At 36.2% G+C, this 15,336-nt stretch overlaps 2 protein-coding genes across 3 annotated transcripts in view; one reads left to right on the top strand and one right to left on the bottom strand.

The window, feature by feature from the left end:
* Window positions 1-195: 195 nt before the first annotated feature.
* On the top strand, window positions 196-8,609 carry LOC115440513 (organic cation transporter protein). The gene is made up of 7 exons (XM_030164857.2): window positions 196-429; window positions 2,621-2,849; window positions 3,911-4,166; window positions 4,272-4,594; window positions 4,902-5,196; window positions 6,607-6,788; window positions 7,161-8,609. The coding sequence occupies exons 1-7, from the start codon at window positions 233-235 to the stop codon at window positions 7,320-7,322; spliced, it is 1,644 nt and encodes a 547-aa protein (XP_030020717.2). The 5' UTR covers window positions 196-232; the 3' UTR covers window positions 7,323-8,609.
* A 1,429-nt stretch (window positions 8,610-10,038) lies between these two features.
* Window positions 10,039-15,336, bottom strand: part of LOC115440751 (organic cation transporter protein) — a 45,696-nt gene continuing 40,398 nt past the window's right edge. For both annotated transcript variants that reach the window (XM_030165193.2, XM_037440453.1), the window contains exon 10: window positions 10,039-15,273. In XM_030165193.2, the coding sequence (XP_030021053.2) occupies window positions 15,058-15,273 (216 nt within the window). In that variant the 3' untranslated portion in view covers window positions 10,039-15,057. The remainder of the gene's footprint in view (window positions 15,274-15,336) is intronic.

The following is a 15,336-nucleotide window of genomic DNA, read 5'->3' as shown; positions in this document are numbered from 1 at the left end:
TACAATATTTACGTAGAAATCACACGTTACAATTCTATCGGTACCAACAATCTTTCCCACGCACACGTATTATTTTATACATTCCCTCGTAGAATATGAAGCCAATGTAATCGCTTATCAATATATTAATCCTTACAATTATCAGTAGGGCGGTTATACTAATACTTATAAATGGTGCGAGGTATACTCGGAGAGGACTCACTGTTAGGACGGCTCGTATACCGGTTGGAAAATGGTGGATAGACAGCGAGATAGTACTGCGAGTAAAGGCCAAGAGAGCCCTGCGATAGACCTGGACTATGTGCTGGTGAACGAGCTCGGCCAATTCGGCCGCTTCCAAATCTACAGCTTGCTATTGGTGGCCGTGCCTCTCGCTATGTCGTCTTTCATGAGTGAGTTCATCTTCTCAGCAGCTGCTATCCCTCACAGGTGAGTAGTAAGGGGAAAAATATTGTAATAAAATATAGGAAAAACACATAAAATAATATATAAAGACACCGTGGTAGCAGCACTGACGCCCAGGGTGTGATTGGCATCATTTATACAAGATGTTTAATTAATTCAAGAGCAATTCGTTTGATATTTTGCGGCGTGCAGAAATATACAAAATTTACATATAGTTCCCTTAAAACACAATTTTTTTTTTTGAGAACGATAATCTCATTATAAAACGGAGGGAAAACACAAGAAAGTATTTAGACATCGTGGTATTGGAACTGGCGCCCACGGTGTACTTGGTATATTTATTGTGCGAGTACGGCACAGTTACCCCACTGTACCTGATGGTAAGTGGAGTGGGGTCCAATAGAATGACTAACGAGAAATGATTACCCCTCGGCAGTCGACAGAATTTTGCCGGTCTGTTATGCCGGTCGACTATGGCGGGTTTTAACACCTCATGTCCGGGGGTCGCTATCCGGGCGGATGGAGTTTCTTTCTGCCTTTCTTCTTCGGGTAGTCATCACTTAGGTAGCTAGTGAAAGGCTGGTAGGTTAGCTAGGTTAGGGCTCATGTCCTCGCCGGTGAGGATCGCGACGCGTTACCCTTCTATTTCCCCCTACTTGCCAGCCCGAGCTGGTTACTTCGGTTTGTACCTAGTCTTTTGTATAAACTTTATCCCTAATTTAAAATCTCCATAGTTATATAAGTGATTTTAATAGTTGTTTAGAAATAATAATTATTCTTATTCTTTGTTTTGACGTATCATAAGTGCAACTTTGTTCGCCTACGTGATAAATAAAGTATTTTATTTTTTTTATTTTATTTTTGATATAAAATCCTGTATAAATTTTCTTATTATTTAAATTGATATTTTAAGTAGGATTTTTAAAATACCTCGAGCAAGTCGTTTGATACGTGTCGGCTGAAATATACTACATGTATGAATAATTCCTTTAAAACATATTTTTTTGTAATTATTGATAAATATGTTTCCGCGAATGTTAGATTCTCATTCTGCGTAGATCGGACCACCAACAGCTAAAATTTTAAAAATGTTATATAATTGTAAAATGTAGGTAGATATTGTAACTTTGACTTTGCGGATGAACAACACCTCAGTCCCCCCCGTGACCATGAAGGCTGCAAAGTCTTCGAAACGTCGGGAGAAAAATAAAACACAAAAAACCGCGATAGAATCCGGAAAATTAGTTTAATTTCAATATTTTTTTTTTGTATTTATAAAAATGGAAACTTCTAAAATATTCATAATTAAGTTGTCTATCTGATGATGTTAGTTGCAAATTGAAAGTATACTTAAGGAATAACAATAAATGTAGTGGCATTTTTATGATGAAATTAACGAAATAATATACTTATAATAAAAACTTTGAAAAAGCTACTGTAAAGATAACATATTTATTTTATTTATTTATCAATCTTGGGACAACAAACAGTTCCACAATTTGTATTAAATCAAATACAATAAACATGTCAATAATATAAATTTTATAATTTATAATTTTAGACAAATTTAGTTAAATTATAACTAAAATATTGAACGGTAGCTATCGCGGCGGCGCTTACTGGCGCTGCATATTATTGTCTGTGAATTGATATAGATTTCAATGTAGGGGTGGATATAATAAGGGGCGTTGACTTTTTATTTAGAAAAAATATATACAAATCTTATGCAGCCATAGCCTAGTTAGGACTGAAACAGAATCAAATATCAGCAGGTTCAAAACATGAGGGCCGGCACCTTTGAGTTTTCTAAAATAGTTATGTGTGTATTCTGTGTAAATTATCGCTTGCTTTAACGGTAAAGAAAAACACTGTGAGGAAATCTTTATACCTGAGAAGTTCTCGATAATTATTAGTGTAGTCTGCCAACCTACATAAGGCTGGCGTGGTTTCCTAAGGCCTAACCCTCTCGGTAGTAGAGGAGGCCCGTGACCTGTAGTGGGGAAGCATATAGAGAAACAGGGCTGATATTATTATAAATTTCATGTTGGTCATATTTTATGTAGTTTTCCTTAAAATTTTGTATAGAACATCCAAATATGCAAGTATTCTTGCAACGTTTTCCTTCCAACAGAGCCATAATTAAATAAGTCGGGAGCAATTCGGCGTAATTGCTATATTTACCACACAACCTCTCATAATTATTGTTTGTCTGCAGATGTCGTGTGCCTGAATGCGGTGAGACAAAAAAGAGTTCTCTATTCGAACCCGAATGGATTAGCAACGCCATCCCGCACACTTCCTCAGGATTCGCCAGCTGCGAGCGGTTCGTTCCAGTGGATGGAGCTAACGGCTCGCTCGACTACTGTCCCGCCAATCTGTTCCAGAACGACACGGTGGGTTGCGATGGCTTCGTCTACGCTCGGGACAACTCTGTTGTGTACGATGTAAGTATTTTCAGAAGTTGACACTAAGGAAATAAGGGATATAGTTTTGCTTCACTTTTAAGTAGTTGTGTTTCTCTCCGTAGTGAGTAATATCCTCTTCAGACGACAAATACTTAAGGTCTTAGGGTCTTAAGGTCTTTTACTACGACGCAAATACAGTTACGTATATTTTGTATATTTTTATTATAAATGTGACTGCATCATTAGGTATTTCCATCTGAAAAATAATGTATACTCAGTCGCAGCTCGGAGTCAGGCCATCATTGCCGTCTTGCCAGACTATAAGAGTGAAAGAGCAGAGAGAATGCTTGTGCATTGCGCACACACTTATCAATAATATCGCCTCCGTCCATGGTTGATCTCCATTGAGATTGGCCGCCGTGGCCGAAATTCGGTTAGGAAGGAATCAATCACAATCATGTTTTTATGTAAAATAAATGTAGTTGTAAACACACGTTAACAAAACGCGCCTCTTTAGCTTGTCATCTGAGCGGGGTCTTTATGTTATGATAGTAGGCACCGCTATGTTTATCATGTTTTTTGATTAGATAATTTTTTTACGCGAAGAGGCATCATTTTATTGATTTTAATCTGATTTAAAATTTATTATGAAAATGAATAATTAACGAATACACTCATTAAGAATGTTTATCGATAAGACATAATTTATATCAGTGGAACATTTATAATGTATTCTTCATAGTTCGACCTTAAATAATATAATATAATATCAGCCGTGTATTATATACTTTCCCACTGTTCGGCACGGGCCTCCTCTACTACTGAGAGGGATTAAGCCGTTTAGTCCACCACGCTGGTCTAGTGCGGATTGGTAGACTTCACACATCCTCGAAAATTCCTATGGAGAATTTCTCAGGTATGTAGGTCTCCTCACGATGTTTTCCTTCACTGTTAAAGCAAACGATAATTCACAAAGAATACACACATGATTTTAGAAAAGTCAGAGGTGTGTGCCCTTGGGATTTGAACCTGCGGACATTCGTCTCGGCATTCCGTTCCACAACCAACTAGGCCATCGCCGCTTTTTTATATTTTTATAGTTCGACCTTGGCTGCCAAGAATGGTTCCGTGCATTAGCTGGTACTCTCAACAGCGTGGGAACCCTACTGGTGCTGCCCATCATCGGGTTCGTCTCCGACAAGTTTGGTCGGCGGGTTGCCCTCATAGTCAGTGTCTTTAATCTGGCATTGTTCGGCCTCATCAGGGCCTTCTCCATCAACTACCCCATGTATCTGGCCCTTCAGCTCATTCAAACGACGCTTGGAGCTGGAACGTTTAGCTCTGCTTATATTTTTGGTAAGCATGATATCACAAATCGAAATCTTGTAATATTATTTTGTTTATATACTTGGGCAATTTTTCCGTTAAATTAAATGCAGTAACACATTTATTTTCTTGCAGCCACTGAATTCGTAGGGCCGAAGTACCGTGTATTTACGAGCGCCACCTGCACATCGATGTTTGCCGTGGGGCAGGTAATCCTCGGCAGTGTTGCCTGGCTAATCCAGCCTTGGCGGTACATGATCATGGCCCTTCACATCCCGTGCTTCCTCATTATTATCTACTACTGGATCCTGTCGGAAAGCGTCAGGTGGCTACTTTCGAAGCAGAGGTTTGACGATGCCAAGAAGGTGCTTGAAAAAGCTGCGAGGATCAATAAGAAGGAAATCAGCGAGAAGTCAATGCAGGCTCTGTTGACTCCGCCGGCAGCTCTTGAGCACAAGGTATCGTGTAATATCGGAAACATTGTCCTAAGAGATATCGAACCTATATATCGAGTAGGTTTACATTTTAAAATAGTTGTGTTTCTACCATGGTATGTTGATTTCATTGGGCTATTGATATCAGGACTTTAATAATTAAAGTTAAGAATTGTGTGTAAATGTCTAACGTGTTAATGAAACTAATGCTTTACGTTATTGTTTTTAATGTAAGCCTTCAATTTACGGCAGATGATACAATTTTAATTTAGTGCAATTCATACTAGTTGTAGGGCTATGTACAAATTTCAAAACAGTTTTTTTCAATCAGGTGGAACGTCCTGGAGTGTTCAAGACCATCATAAAATCTCCTATCCTGCTCCGGCGCGTGTGCACGACGCCCATCTGGTGGATCACAACCACATTCGTGTACTACGGACTGTCTATCAACTCCACGAGCCTGTCGGACACCATGCACCTCAACTACATCCTCACATGCGCCATCGAGATCCCCGGCTTCTACACCGCCGTGCTCGTCTTGGACAGGATCGGCAGGAGGGCCACCCTCTCAACCGCCTTTATCTTCAGCGCCGCTTGTAATCTCGCCTTCGCTTTCATTCCTGATGGTGAGTACATTAGTACGTTCAGGAGCTCAGAGATTTTTTTGTATTAAGATATTCATTTTGATCCTGAGTGTTATAATTACCTACATTACTTGTGTAGCGGAATTCACGGAATATGTAGGTTTGCGATATGAAATATTTCTTTTTATTTTTCCTGTTTACGTGGCGTGCGAGGTCCGCGGAATAGATTTTTTTTTGAGTAAGTCACTACCGATATCAGACCACGAGACGGATACAAGGTCTACAAAATGTAGTGTATTTGATAGTTGCACCAACTCCTTGGCTTTCGTGAGATTTTATTTATATTTTAAGATTGAGATTGAGATAAATCCATTTAGATTTTATACGTACACGACAATCTGACCCTTCTGCACCAGATGATAAGGAAAGTAGCGTCCAATAGAATGTCAACTGACGAGAGATGATTACCCTCAGCAGTTGACAATATTATGCCGGCCAGCCATACACAATAATATAAAAATTATATATTTATATAAATGAGATATAAAAATGATAGGCTGTATCAAAGATTACTATTATTTTGTATTGTTACACTGTACTATCATTTATTTTGATTTTTATCGCTATTTTGGCAAGGCAAAACCCGGTATGACCTTGAAAACAAAGTAAATAATTAGTAAAGTAGGTATAGAATATTGTAAATAATCAGTGCTAATGTAGTTTGATCAGAAACTATCGCAAAAATATGGTAATTTACAATGCTGCATCCATCCATCAAGATAATCGATAACAATGAATTTACCACTAACTGTGATTCCTGATGATTATTTTCAATACGTAGTTTCCTTTGAGAATGGAGCAATTATCATTGATTCATTATTTATTCAGGTACACATATGTACCTTAATGTTCATACGATATACGTATATCTTCATAGCACTTAGTTGAGCCAGTTAACCGTGCCTTAATAGCTGTTAAGGCACCTGAAACTCTTACACTCTACAAGACCACAGTTCTGTTCTCGCCGCCGAGACCTTCGCCGCGTTCCCCGCCCCCAAACCCTTCTAATGAATAGATTGTTTAGTACGCTAATCCCTAATCGTTGGTGTCCCATCCTCTCCTAGTGGCCGTGGTGAGCCGAGGTTCGTAACCCGGTAGTGGGTTGCCCTCAGCATCGTCGCTTAATTTTCAAGGGTTACAAGAGCTTTAAGCACTCGCCCAAAAGTCCGGTGTGTTTGTATAAGCAGACCCTCGTCGCATTACGTGATATACGTTTGGTGGCTTGCCATCAAACGTATATCATGTTATAAAAGACCTATAAGTAATGAATGAAAGTGATATTGTAGTATTGCAGTCAACTAGTCCATTTGTACCGTGGAGAAACCCCACTAAAACATAGCCTTATCATGTTATTTGATTTCCATACGTTTCTATAACACCACATTTTTCCAGACATGACTGTGGTGCGCCTGATAATATTCCTGCTGGGCAAGTTCGGCATCTCCACGGTGTTCACGTCGCTGTACCTGTTCACGTCCGAGCTGTACCCCACCGAGTACCGCCACAGCCTGCTCGCCTTCTCTTCTATGGTCGGACGTATCGGCTCCATCACTGCGCCACTTACGCCTGTCCTGGTAAGTTCAACTACCATTCTTAGTATTGTCCCGAACGAACACGAGTATGTAAACGGGTTATTTTGGCGTCGTTACCATAATTCATAGTTCTATTTATTCGCTAAGTTATTCGGCGAATTATTTGCCAATAGGCTAAATAAGGTATTATAGTTTACCCACAAATATTTGAAGCCCGTCATTGCTGCAATCAATAAAAATAATTTTACGACCAGTTGATGACCAATTCACTCCAAAAACGACAGACATCCAGATAAACAAACAAGTGTAACATATTGTCTGATACTTGACAGATACTTAAAAACCTACACCATTATTTTTACTGACCAAAAAGTGATAATATGGTTTATTCTAATTTGTTCACTGTCCGTCTAGATGGAGTACTGGGCTGGTATTCCCTCAGTGATGTTCGCATCCATGGGCTTCCTTTCCGGAGTGCTGGTGCTCACACAACCAGAGACCCTCGGCACTAGGATGCCTGATACCCTGGCAGAGGCGGAGATGATAGGCAAGCCTGAGTCCAAAATTCAGCGGTAGACACGTTCTCTCCACTTCAAGGATACCGACTTTGTATAGGACGGCGTTGTGATGTGTTCAGAAATGGAAGTGCTTAGAACCTCATGGATTAAATACCTACCTACGCTAAGTTTAGACTCGTAAGTCCTGGAAGCAATATTTTACCCAGACCTTCCAGAGACGTTTACACTAGCGGAAATATTTAATCACTTCTATATGTACCTACAGATGTAATTCGCACCAAGCTGCAAACTTCTAAATTTACAAAAATCAGGTTACCGATCACGCTAAGCTGATTTTTATTACGACCGATTTTTACCGTAAAAACAGTCATGTTTTTACGGTAAAAATTGCTTGTGAAAGTAAATTTCTGCAAGGTTTCTTGTTAATCTAAACCTCGCTTTAGGTGCGAAAATGTATGTAATAGAACTATTTATGTATTCAATAGATGCTCAAAATCGTATACTCGACTCCAAAGGTTGGCGCGCATAATAGGGGATATTTATATTAGGAATATCATTACTTATTTATATTAATTATTTTATAAATACCTACACCAATAAAGGCTGTATCTTGTATAAGTTCTAATATTTGCACCATAATGTATTATTGTATTTGTTTTCCATAATTATCTTATATTTATATAATCGCTTAAGCATTTGTGTAATCATAAGAAATTACAAGCCTAATAATCGTGTACATAGTAATTAAGTAAATGTATGTGCAGCTAACAAAACTCTTTATGGCTGTTCTGAAGTGTGAGTTTATCTCTTGGATTCCTCACGTGCGGTTTTATTGATCGGCTCTCGAATAGCCTCTATTCCTAGTCATTCATCCCTGTAAAGATGGAGCAATTTGTCGTCTCGCACAAATTCTTGAAAGAAAGTAATATGTTGCCTCGGTTACACACAATGACGAGACAATCAAGGCGACTAGTGAGAACTGGTGGCGCTAGTGGAAGGATATATTTTATATCTACCGTACACAAGGTATTAAAACCCGCCATAGTGGCCCACGTAAATGAGTCGCGTTCCGGGATCAGCCTGAATATATCCGGTTCCACCAGGCCTGCCTAATTGTGACATTCTATTGGACTCCACTCCACTTACCATCAGGTGCAATGGGGTCGCTTTGTCTAATTGAGGTTCAAGTCGTTGCGGACCTTCGATTGCTGATCAATTTAACAGCCTGTGAGCGCCAAGTCTCTGAAATAGACGTAAGAGTTGCACCAGCTGTAATAAAGTGTAATATAAGATAATAAAATAAATGAAACCTTGAACCTATTGGTTTTATAATTTATATCCATACATGACATAAATCGGTATCATTTCACACACGTGACAATGTGCAGTGATAACATCTATGTACTATTTTTAAGACTTTTTTTATAAATTACTACTTAGATAATAAACTCAAAATAATGCTCTGAACACTACAATATATAGTAATTCCAGAAATGTATTATATTATAATTTACATAAAAAAATAAAGGTAATTTATTGAATCACATTTCGAAATTTGCCTAAATGTCGCCCATCATGTAACGGAGATCGTTAAAAAAGCCAAAGTAAATGTTATTTGATGAATATTTCTAAAACTTATGATTTGCTCTCATCCAGAATACACCACCCCCCCCCCCCCTATCTGGATCTCTTACATGTGTTGCAGTCTAGTGACTTGTCGAAACTAAAATAAAACAAAAAAACTAGTGTAGTAGTATTATTTCCGTATTGTATCAGGTCGGGAAACATGGTCAATATGTTTATATTATTTCTTCCCATCCATTATCATCACAAACAGTATTAGCAATGACAGTGGTGACAGTCCGTAATCCTATTACAGTGATTGATAACGAGAATAATACAAACGTCATGGAAATATCACGTATCCTTTGACATACTTATTAATATCTAATTACATGTTTTGATATTAAGCTCATGTAGATTTCTGTTAACAGAAGCGCGTTAAGTTGAACATTAGGTGCTACAAGCATTCCTCCGACTATGTAATATATTATCAAAAACACACAAACAAACAAACATACATCACGCATTTATCCCCGAAGAGGTATGCAGAGGCGCAACTGGGGCACCCACTTTTCGCCAAATGTGGTCCGTCCCATGATGTGATAGAAGGCGAGCCTATCGCCAAATCGAGCACAAATTCCAGGTTCCAGGCTGATACTGAGCAGAAAAACCCAATATCACCTTGTCGGACCCGAAATTCAAACCCAGGACCTCAAAGCACTGCCGTATCGCGCATGCAGTACAACTACGTCACCGCGGCAGTGCGAGGCAAATATATTATCTATTCTGTTGTTTATCGATATGTTTGATAGTTGGGTAAATACAAAATACGAAGATCCAAAGATTACATAAATAATCCCCACATCGATGCTTTTACATGTTTAATTTGTCAAACAATAAGCCAACATAGGATTTTTAGTGACAGTACATTTAGATTGTGAATAATTATGTGCTAGATCTATGTGTCTAGATAGATATTGTTGCTGAGCCTAGCTCTGGCGCTTAACTGCAGTGTGCTAGCATTGCTTAGTTTAGATAATAAGCATTACAAGTCCTCTCTTTGTAAGGTATATTTACGTAGTAAAAAATGTATCCAAAGTAAATTTATTACACAGTAAGTATTTTATGACGTTTAAAAATATAAATTCAATTATTGGATATTTATTAACTATTTGTCATTAATTTATGGCAAGATGAAATGAGACACGAGCTGGTATTTGGTCTGGTTTATTCCATGTACAAATAATGCTTATATACTAATGTGGTGCGTGACGTAGGTGAGTTAACACTCATCCAAGCATCTACGTACACTATGTGCGACGCTCTCGCTACAACTTTATGGACTATATTGTACATTTCTATCAAAGCAAAACAAAACATCAAATTAGTTAAATAAATGTCATTACAAAATAATTGTATGGTGTAAAAATTATATATTAAATTCGATATTTTCAAATGTATGGCGAAATCACAAAATGGGCCCGGTATCCCAGGGATTCAAATGCATGGGATTTAGAATTCGTATAAATTTAATAAAATCTTTGTTATTAGAATAATTAAAAAAATATAATCACAGAAATATTTTGTTTCGAATTACGTCACATCACGCACCCCTGCTTAAAATAGTTGGCCTATTTTTCAGTGTCATTGAAGCGCGCCATCCTATCTAGACATATAATTTATCAAAGTATTACTGTTTTAGATTAGATTAGAATTATAATGATGGATTATTTACTAATTAAGTGTGATTTCGCGTAGGTATTTACATTTACCTACATCGATATTGGCACCCATTGTGGTGCGTGGAATATTATAATATACAAAAAACAGTTTAGTATCTAATGTTCTATTTATAAATTGTAATATTTCAGAGTTAAATACTTATTATGGGTAAAGGCGGTCGGTCCACATTGCGATCTTAATGTTCATTTAGGTTTTCCATTGTACAATAATTGATTTCATTATATTAGTTTGCTCTACAATATCATACTACCCAACTTGTTGAACTCAATAGTAGTAACGTATTTATAAATGAAATAATATAATTAGCAACTTATTTTATAACTTCAAATCCAAAATATTGTCCATTACATAATATGAAAATAAGTATAAGTTCATTTTCGACACGTGACATATTATTAAAACTCTTTTAAACAATCAGAATTTTATTTTATAATATTTTAATCACTTCGTACACATATAAGTACATGTATATTTCTCTTGCACTTCTCACATGACAATGTGGCTCTTATTTAGGTCACCGGTGTAAATCAGCGCGACACACATTTAGCGCATAAAACATGAACTTTCTATAATAATATCAGCCTTGTCTTATATACTGCCTACTGCTAAGCACAGGCCCGTTCTGCTACTAATAGGGTTTAGGCCTTAGTCCTGCGACCAATGCTATGCAGTATTCTGTAAATCATTGTGCGCGTCTTATATTATACGAGAGGTGAGCCCTTATCTCGCGAACAAATTACACGTCTCGTCATTGATTCCTATTGTCGCCCACTTTGGGACTTTTCTCTTCCAGTGCTTCTTTAGACAACTTGTTAGTATATCCATTGCGTAATAAAACCAGCCCAATAATTGTCGAAACACTAATTTATATGACTATATATATATGAAATATGTATCACTTTTGTATGGTTTCGAGGTATTAACATCGCGAAGAACCTACCGTCCTTTGCACCTTCTAATATAGATTAGTGTAATCATTAGCATCGGTTCCGATAATTAGCTCATTAATTAAACATATCTCGACTGGCTCATAATGATTGATGTCGTCGTGTTGACGTTGTCGTCAAGGACTTCACCTTGCCTACACTTCCTTTGTCTAATCGAAGTTAGATAGCTTTGGTCTGCGTCGTCTTCAACTTTTCCCAGTTTAATGTATGAAACTATTCGGCATAGTAATACCGTTTTGAATTGAGATCAAAGGCTGTAGCCTAGATGACTTTTTACAATCATTAACGCTTCCCTCCGAAGCAATTCTTGTGCGCTCGGTCTCCACACCGCATGCACGCCCATGCACCAGGGGACATTTGTCGTGGCCCTGCCACACAGTTCAGTGTGTACCTCATGGTTGTATCTAAACATTAAGGCATATGAGGGTTCGCGAATATTTCCTGGCCTTCTACCCTTCGCCCATCCTCAGGTTTCTTTTCCTTCACACTTCCTCAGATATCCCCTCCCAACTTTCCACCAATACCTTGCAAGTCCTAAACCTGGGTATTCGAATATCTCATCCGCAGGTTTCTCTTGGTGGTGATTGCGAGGTCCGATAATAGAAAAATCATTAAAGCTAACCTTATGTATGGGAATGACACATTCTAGGTACAGACTGATTGTTTCTAAATCATTGTTATAATTTTTTTCTGTTTTGTAATAGAAACACAAAAAACCCAAATATCACTTTGCCCGATTCAAACCTAGTGCCTCAAGCATAAGAAGGCAGAAGCGAGTTTAATTATAAGGATAAATATATATTTTTTCTGTTTTGTAATAGAAACACAAAAAACCCAAATATCACTTTGCCCGATTCAAACCTAGTGCCTCAAGCATAAGAAGGCAGAAGCGAGTTTAATTATAAGGAGAATAAAATATATACGTCTTATAAAATATAGAAGACTATTAATTACTTATACTTTGCAATATAATACGAATTTCGATTTAAAGAAATGTGGTGGCGGAAGCATGATAGGTACCTTGCAGATATTTTGTAGTTATGGAGAGCAAGGTGAGGTTAGAAAAAGGAAGATTAGTAATATAATAATTTGAAAATATTTTTTTTGTGAAATCGAATCTATTTAATTTAAAGCAATATACTTAATTTTAATAATCACACCATACTGCGAATTTACAATAGTTGAGATTCAAAAAGAAATAATTTATTAAATGCAAACAATTAACACTTAATGCAGTACCTATATTAAATATTATACAAAAATAGTATCTATCATTATATTAAGTATATAACAATACGACTTTATTTTATATAAAATTAAAATAATTCCCACAAAATCAATTGTCTCTGACTTACAATACAGTAAGTTAAAATATAAAAACACCTTAGTTTATTCTGAGTTATTTAAAAAACTTAAAAATGTTTTTTCCTGGCGGTTTAATGTAAAAAAAATATTGTTATATTTAGAGCATTAAGTACACAAAGTTTGTACCCATACTTAATATATTACAAAGCTGTACTTTATTATCAATAATATATTATAATATAAAAAATTAAAAATATTGCATCCTTTCTGCTGAAAATTTACTTTCAGTGAGTTCACCTTGAAGTTTATAAGAGGAAATTTCCGCACTTACATAAAAGTATTAAGTTAAAGTAAAAGTAACATGTACTTATATTCGATAGTCTCACTAGCGCAAAAGAGTTACTTAGATTAAAATTGATTTGATTTTAGAAATATCAATTAATATTCATTTTAAGTACCAGTTGCTATATTTCATTATAAATTGCGAAATCCCTGTAAATTACTATCCTACTATATTGCTGCCTATAATCAATGTAACAAGACATTAATAAACAATATTGCTCTAACACTCGGTAAAAATGCACATTTAATAGAGAAAAATATTTTATCGTTTCGAAAAATGAATCATTAATTTTCCTACTTAATTAAATAGGGTATTTTTGTTTGTTTGCAAAAAAAACCTTCAATAAACAAAATAATTTTAATTTATAAAAATAAGAGATTCAATTTACGAAATTGAATATTTTTTCTGTTTTGGAAAAGCACGAAACCTTATGTTACCATTATTGTGATTTCACTAAAGATTGTTAATGAATTAATTACAATAAATCATTTTGGTTTGATAAGAGATTTTTGAAAAGCTATTTAATAAATGACTTATAAATTATTTTAAAACTTGTAGTGACTGTATTCTTTGAGAACAAAGTCGTGTAAATTATATCATTAAATTAAAGTCAAATTTAATTGATTTTCAGATCTAAAACGGAGAGTCATTTATATTAAAGTGTTACTTTAACAGAAAAATTAATAATATAAATAATATTGAAGATTCACACAATATACAACTAACGCCATCTAGTTTCATTACATGCATACTAACATTCAAGATAAAACAAAAATTACGAACTAACTCCACTTAAACTTATCAATAGATTTAAAGCCAATTTCATTATTTAATATATCATAATCGTAGGAACGATATGTTTAACAAGAACAATCTCTTGGCGTAGGGAAAATGGTTAACAATGAATACAATAAACCCTTTTCCTAATAAGTTCTCTTTCAAATTTCACAATAAGAAAGAAAGTTAATATCATACTTACAGAATTTCTTATAGGCATTATTTTATCAAGAACTAAGAGGCCCGATACTTGTAAGTCCCTTAAAAGTATACACTACAGCCCAAGAACATTCACAAATTAAATAATCGTGGTTACCTTGTTGACCTGCCAAAACCCAACCGGTCATCCCTGCCGAATTACCTCCTACATACAAATCAATCTTGTCATTCAGATGCCCTAGAGTAGGAGTTTGTCACTAATATAGCATTATTACCTTTGCTGTCACATTTCAGAACATAAATAGGTATTTATAAAAACTATGTACATATTCATCATAACCACTTAAGCTACGCCAGCATACCCCTAAATTCACTTAAATTATGATCACATGAAATACTTCCTAATGTCTAACATACTACAAACATCTCACTTATCCTCGAAAGAGTAGGCAGACTTGTAACAAGGACACACATTATTTAATGGTTAATAGCACACTATATTAATCACTTTAAACTATAAATTCAGATCACTAAATCCTGGTGATTTTATCCGTTGTCGATAAAAGTTAAGGCTCTTATCACACTGGTAAATTGCAGGCAAATTCACAGCGAAGCGAAGACGCTGTGCGTCTGTCCAGTGCAATAAGAGCTTTACTTGAGTTAGTTCTTCGAGTTCATTATGACCATTAATACATTGATATCACAATCTTTCTTCTTACGATAGTTTCTTTTGTAGCTTCAACCTCTAAGTTCTGTACGTTAAAGCTTAAAGACGGTTATCACTAATAATATACAAAGAATCACGATCTTGGTCCACTATGATATTGCGAGATTCCTTATTTATGACAACTGAAATCTTATGATATTCGATTTGACATATTAATGGCAAGACTTGTGGAATTGAGGTCCATTTGATTCCAGAAGTCCACTCACACTCAACTACTTATTTCTTGAGACTAGAACCTTTCCTTCTCTTGCTCAGAAATAGTTTCACTAGGCTGGCAACTGGCAACAGGCTGAGCTTCCTCGGGCTGTTCGTCCAGTTTCTCTGCGTCGGCGATGTCGTCGGGGAGCACAGCTTTACTCGTGTCTGGTAGAAGCAAAGCAAGCATCGCAGGCCCGAGCGCTACTATACCGAACAGTATGCTCGGAAGACCTAACATAAACTGGTCCTGTAAAAGTAACAACAAATAGATTTTATTTATAACTCAAATTGTAGCTGTTGTGGTTCTTGA

The sequence above is a fragment of the Manduca sexta genome, chromosome 19 (genome assembly GCF_014839805.1).
Source record: "Manduca sexta isolate Smith_Timp_Sample1 chromosome 19, JHU_Msex_v1.0, whole genome shotgun sequence".
Classification (NCBI taxonomy): Eukaryota; Metazoa; Arthropoda; class Insecta; order Lepidoptera; family Sphingidae; genus Manduca; species Manduca sexta.
The sequence above is the reverse complement of the archived record's forward strand: the minus strand, read 5'-3'. Positions and strand labels throughout refer to the sequence as shown.

Bases quoted from the DNA above. Each gene is read 5' to 3' on its own strand.
- LOC115440513 (XM_030164857.2), top strand. From the start codon at position 233: ATGGTGGATAGACAGCGAGATAGTACTGCGAGTAAAGGCCAAGAGAGC. The intron at 2,850-3,910 runs GTAAGTATTTTC...ATATTTTTATAG, and splicing joins ACAACTCTGTTGTGTACGAT to TTCGACCTTGGCTGCCAAGA. The intron at 6,789-7,160 runs GTAAGTTCAACT...CTGTCCGTCTAG, and splicing joins CGCCACTTACGCCTGTCCTG to ATGGAGTACTGGGCTGGTAT.